The sequence below is a fragment of the Heptranchias perlo genome, chromosome 3 (genome assembly GCF_035084215.1).
Source record: "Heptranchias perlo isolate sHepPer1 chromosome 3, sHepPer1.hap1, whole genome shotgun sequence".
In the NCBI taxonomy this organism is placed as follows: Eukaryota; Metazoa; Chordata; class Chondrichthyes; order Hexanchiformes; family Hexanchidae; genus Heptranchias; species Heptranchias perlo.
In genome coordinates, this window is record NC_090327.1 from 2,363,259 (window position 1) to 2,369,715 (window position 6,457).

The following is a 6,457-nucleotide window of genomic DNA, read 5'->3' on the forward strand; positions in this document are numbered from 1 at the left end:
AGACCATCACAAAAAGCCATCTGGGACCTCCTGCTCAGGCTGTGTGCAGCACTAAAAACACTGCATTTAAACCAGGTCCTGCGATCTCGGTCAACAGTTGAGCATGCTCAAACTCAGGTGTTGGAGTGTGATACCGACAGTTGCTGATCACATTTTAATGATCTGGTGTCCACATTTTCCTACATTACAACAGTGACTACACTTAAAGTAGTTCATTGTCTAAACACCTTTGGGATGTCCTGAAAGGCACTACATGAACACAAGTCGAGTCATAGAGTCATACAGCACGGTTAGAGGCCCTTCGGCCCATCGTGTCCACGCCGGCCATCAGCCCTGTCTACTCTAATCCCATATTCCAGCATTTGGTCCGTAGCCTTGTATGCTATGGCATTTCAAGTGCTCATCCAAATGCTTCTTGAATGTTGTGAGGGTTCCTGCCTCCACAACCCTCTCAGGCAGTGAGTTCCAGACTCCAACCACCCTCTGGGTGAAAAAGTTCTCTCAAATCCCCTTTAAACCTCCCGCCTTTTACCTTGAATCTATGTCCCCTTGTTATAGAACCCTCAACGAAGGGAAAAAGCTCCTTAGTATCCATCCTATCTGTGCCCCTCATAATTTTGTACACCTCAATCATGTCCCCCCTCAGCTCCAAGGAAAACAAATCCAATCTTCCCAGTCTCTCTTCATAGCTGAAGCGCTCCAGCCCTGGTAACATCCTGGTGAATCTCCTCTGCACCCTCTCCAAAGCGATCACATCCTTCCTGTAGTGTGGCGACCAGAACTGCACACAGTACTCCAGCTGTGGCCTAACCAGTGTTTTATACAGCTCCATCATAACCTCCTTGCTCTTATATTCTATGTGGATATTTGTGCATCATCGTGTATTGTCCCTTTGACGTGGTTCTGAGAGTTTGAGGCAATAGTGGAAAAGTGATCTGGGAGAGGGCAGGTGGCCAGGAAAAGTTACTACAGACTGGAATATTTGTTAGCTAAGGGAATCAAGGATTATGGAACCAAGGCAGGTAAATGGAATTGACATACTGGGTAAGTGTATTAAGGGATATTGACTTAAGGGGGTAAATGGAATTGAGATATTGATCTGTCATGAACTAATTGGAGGAACAGGCTCAAGGGGCTGAGTTCTGGTAGGAACAGGCCATTCAGCCAAAGGTCCATCATAGATTGACTCAATGGGCTGTATGCAGAAAATACAGCCTTAAGTTGGGAATATTCACAAGTTGATCCCTGATCTTCACTCTGCTGTAGCTCCCGAGGGCAAGATAAGGAGTTATATAAATGCAATCTCTCCCAGCATCAGGTATATTGGAATAAAGCTGGTCACAGGACCAGCAGTCCAGCCCATCACCAAGCTCACTAATGACACTACTTGGGATTCCATCACCTACTTCAGAAAATGGAGGTCAGCAACACAAGACACTTTGTAATAGGCTGAACTATTAACTGGACTTCCAACAACTTGCATTTAAGGTAGGAAACATCCCAAGGTGCTTCACAGGAATCACCAGACCAAAAAAGTCAAGGCAAAGGATATATTAGGCAGACAGCTTGGTCGAAGAGGTGGGTTTTAATGAAGGACTTAGGAAAAAAAAGTTAGATGTTTAGGAAGTGATGTCTGAACCTGGGACCTTGAACAGATGAAGATGGTCCCCAATGGTAGGGCAAAGACATACAAAAAGCCAGAACTTTGGGCTATAGTATGGGTATTTGGAGATCTGTGGTGAGTGTAACATGCTGGGGAGGAACAGGTGATTCTGGACCCACACAGTAATTGGAGTCTGAAGTCTTAATTCTTCACACTAGAGATGGACGTACAAAAGCAAAGAGTCTTTTCTACAAAGTGTGCAGACACAAACCTCTGCTAACCCACAAAACAAACACACACTCAGTTCTTGTATAAAGAGGCATTTGCTTTGAAGGACTGTCTGCACACTAAAGAGGTAACAATCTTTTCAGCCTGGAGATCAAGGGTGACCACCTGAAATATACTTCCACCTCTAGTTTGGGCAATGTGATCACTTACACCTTCAATTAACACAAGGACACAATCCAGTCTCCCTGGTGTGAAGCACAGGTGGAAGCTTCATTTATATCAATTCAGGGACAGGGATATCCTGTCTTGGGAATTGGCCATCCATGGTCAAGGCATGCTGGTAAGTGTAGGAATAGTCATTGAAGAAAAAAAATTACCCCCAAATTGGGGGTGGGGGGGGGGTAATCCTTCCACCAATGAGACCTCCACCACCCCCCCCCCCAACCAATGGGATGTTCATCCACTTTGCAGTTTGTGCACTAATTGGCTGCCACATTTAGCTGTACAGATTGCTCATCTCAAAGACAAGTCATTGCCCGTGAAGCTCAAATCAGGATGGTGGTCTCAGAAAGGTGATATTGGCCTTGGAGGGAGTGCAGTCCAGATTCACCAGAATGATACTGGGGCTCAAAAGGGTTAAATTATGAGGACAGGTTACACAGACTAGGCTTGTATTCCCTTGGGGTGATCTAATTGAGGCATTTAAGATGATTATCTACCCTATCAAATTGTTTAGAGAAAAACATTATTTCCTCCAGAGGGGAGTTCAGAACAAGGGGGCATAACCTTAAAATTAGAGCTAGGCCATTCAGGGGTGATGTCAGGAAACACTTCTTCACACAAAGGGTAGTGGAAATCTGGAACTCTCACCCCCAAAAAGCTGTTGAGGCCAGGGGTCAATTGAAAATTTCAAAACAGATGTTAAGGGTTACAGAACCAAGGCAGGTAAATGGCATTAAGATCAGCCATGATATAATTGAATGGCTGATCTCAAGTTTCAGCTCATCAGGAGAACTCAATCTGCTTTGAGACAGTGGGGCCAACATTCACCAGGAGTCAGGTGCAAGACCCACACTGAAAAACTCAACATGGGAAACTAGGCATTCCTACACTGTAGGAGTAAATGCCAGCAAGGGTTAGAGCTGTTCACAGCCCCCAGAAGGAAGAGATGTGCAATTTGTGGTCCACAAATCAAAAGAGGAAACAAAAAAAGTGTTAGTTACAACAGGAACCCAGCTCCTCCTCCACTCCCAATAGGAAAGGACTGAAGGACCTTTCAATGGACCAGTCGAAGGACTCACCTGGTGTCGAGGCCGGCCCACGATGGAGGGGAACACAGCCCTGGGAGCGTCGTCCCCCGCAAACCCAGCCTTACACATCCCAGATCCATTATCCACCACCAGAGCAGCAATTTCATCATCAGCCATGGTTTACAAACTAAAGGAAGGGGCTGAAACAGAGAAAAAAGGAACCCCATTAATCGAGGTACAAGACCCCAAAACCAACACAGTTTATACCAACTAGTCATTATATTAAAGCCAGTATCCCACTACTTTAAAAAAAAGTTACCAACACAAACATCCTGAACACCACACCCAACATTATTAGAATCACATTTAACCCCGCAGAACCCTTCCTCATTTCCCTCCTATCCCATCCAGTTAGTCAGAGTCTCCTTACCACCGTTCACAAAATGCTCTCTCTCCACTCCTTCTCTAATGGAAAACCCCAATGTAGCTTCACTCAGCCCTCCTCCTTCCTTTAAAGGGCACTGAGTCCAACCCTGACCCAGCATTGGTCAGCCAGTCACAGAGGCTCAGGGGGAGGAGCCAAGAACAACCAATTGAGGCTCAGGGGGTGGAGCCAAGAATATCATTCATTTTTTTGCCTTTCATAAAACTTATCGGCATCCTATTGTACCTTCATTTTATTTGAATAATAAACTTTTTCACTTTCTTATTTATTTTTTGTATGAATGTTTGCTTCAAACCTGCTGTTCAATTTAACTATGTCAGTGCCTGGCTCTCTCTTGTCCCCAATTTCCCTCAACCCCCTTCCCCCTCCCGGAAGGAGTTGATTCTGGCTGGGTTAACATTCCTCAGGCACCAGGCAACTCCCTGCTCCGTAATTGGGATTGGACGAAGCCAAGTACAAGTGTTTCCCATCCTGCTACACACACTCACACACTCACACACATGTGCATATACACACTCACGAGTCAATGTCCTCGAGAAAAGAACTCACTATCATCGAATCATAGTAGGTACAGCACAGGAGAAGGCCATTTGGCCCATCGTGCCTGTGCTGGCTCTTTGAAAGAGCTATCCAATTAGTCCCACTCCCCTCCTCTTTCCCCATAACTCAGTTAGTTAGTGGGCTCCAACAAGTACGGCGTGTTCATGCGAGTGAGTGAGGTGAAGCCCTCTTACAGGAACTCCATCACCATCCCCCACAAAGCCTGGTCCAAGTTCGGCAGCACCTTCAGCAAGTACGCCGAGGAGATGAAGGAGATCCAGGACAAACATCGGGACAAAAAGGAAAAAGCAGCAACTAAGTGTCACAAAACATATTTGAAAGTTCTTTATCTGAATGCACGTAGCATTCGTAACAAAATGGACGGGTTAACGGCACAAATAACTACGTATGGGTATGATCTTGTGGCCATTACAGAAACGTGGCTACAGGGTGACAACGACTGGGAATTAAATATACCAGGGTATTTAACAATCAGGAAGGACAGGCAGGAAGGAAGGGGAGGTGGGGTGGCTATGTTAATAAAGGAAGGAATCACTGTAATACAGAGAAATGATATTGGGACAAAGGATCAGGATAATGAAACAGTTTGGGTAGAGATAAGGAATAATAAGGGGAATAAAACACTCGTGGGCGTAGTATATAGGCCTCCTAATAGTTGCAACTCTGCTGGAAGAAGTAGTAATCAGGAAATAGTCGGGGCATGTAATAAGGGAACAGCTATAATTATGGGGGATTTTAACTATCATATTAACTGGACAAATCAAATTGGGCAGGGCAGCCTTGAGCAAGAGTTTATTGAGTGTATTAGGGATGGATTTCTTGAGCAGTATGTAACTGATCCTACAAGGGGGCAAGCAACCTTGGACCTGGTCCTGTGTAATGAGCCAGGATTAATTAATAATGTCCTAGTTAAGGATCCCCTTGGAATGAGTGACCATAACATGGTTACATTCCATATCCAATTAGAGGGTGAGAAGGTTGATTCTCAAACAAGCGTACTGAGCTTGAATAAAGGAGACTATGATGGTATGAGAGCGGAATTGATTAAAGTGGACTGGGAAAATAGATTAAAGGGTAAGACGGTACATGAGCAATGGTGTTCATTTAAGGAGTTATTTTACAACTTTCAAAAAATATATATTCCACTGAGGAAAAAAGGGTGTAAAAGAAATGACAGCCATCCGTGGCTAAGTAAAGAAATTAAGGATAGTATCCGACTAAAAACAAGGACATATATGGTAGCCAAACTTAGTGGGAGGATAGAAGATTGGGAAGTCTTCAAAAGACATCAAAAAGTAACTAAAGGATTGATTAAGAAAGGGAAGATAGATTATGAAAATAAATTAGCAAAAAATATAAAAACAGATAGAAAGAGATTCTATAGTTATATAAAAAGAAAAAGGGTGGCTAAGGCAAACATAGGTCCCTTAGAGGATGAGACCAAGAAATTAATGGTGGGAAACATGGAGATGGCAAAAATGCTGAACAAATATTTTGTTTCAGTCTTTACGGTAGAGGACACTAAGAATATCCCAACACTGGAAAAACAGGGGGCTCGAGGGGGGGGGGAGGAGCTAAATACGATTAAAATCACTAAGGAATTGGTACTCAGTAAAATAATGGGACTCAAGGCGGATAAATCCCCTGGACCTGATGGCTTACATCCTAGGGTCTTGAGGGAAGTGGCAGTCGGGATTGTGGATGCTTTGGTAATAATTTTGCAAAATTCTCTGGACTCGGCAAAGGTCTTGGCAGATTGGAAAACTGCTAATATAACACCCTTATTTAGAAAGGGTAGTGGGCAGAAGGCTGGAAATTATAGACCAGTTAGCCTGATATCTGTGGTGGGTAAAATTTTGGAGTCTATTATTAAGGAGACAGTAGCGGAACATTTGGATAAACATAATTTAATAGGACAAAGTCAGCATGGCTTTACGAAGGCGAAGTCATGTCTGACAAATTTGCTTGAGTTCTTTGAGGACATAACGTACAGGGTGGATAAAGGGGAAGCAGTGGACGTAGTGTATTTAGACTTCCAGAAGGCATTCGACAAGGTGCCACATAAAAGATTATTGCTCAAGATAAAGAATCACTGGATTGGGGGTAATATTCTGGCATGGGTGGAGGATTGGTTATCTAACAGGAAGCAGAGAGTTGGGATAAATGGTTCATTCTCGGACTGGCAACCAGTAGCCAGTGGTGTTCCGCAGGGGTCGGTGCTGGGTCCCCAACTCTTTACAATCTATATTAACGATTTGGAGGAGGGGACCAAGTGTAACATATCAAAGTTTGCAGATGATACAAAGATGGGAGGGAAAGTGGAGAGTGAGGAGGACATAAAAAACCTGCAGGGGGATATAGACAGGCTGG

At 44.1% G+C, this 6,457-nt stretch overlaps 1 protein-coding gene across 1 annotated transcript in view; it reads right to left on the minus strand.

The window, feature by feature from the left end:
- Positions 1-3,562, minus strand: part of LOC137309390 (actin, non-muscle 6.2-like) — a 4,975-nt gene extending 1,413 nt beyond the window's left edge. Inside the window, exons 1-2 of the mRNA XM_067977642.1 lie at positions 3,512-3,562; positions 3,133-3,281 (exon numbers count right to left, since the gene is read on the minus strand). Of these exons, the coding sequence (XP_067833743.1) occupies positions 3,133-3,258 (126 nt within the window). The 5' untranslated portion in view covers positions 3,259-3,281; positions 3,512-3,562. The remainder of the gene's footprint in view (positions 1-3,132; positions 3,282-3,511) is intronic.
- Between the last annotated feature and the right edge of the window lie 2,895 nt (positions 3,563-6,457).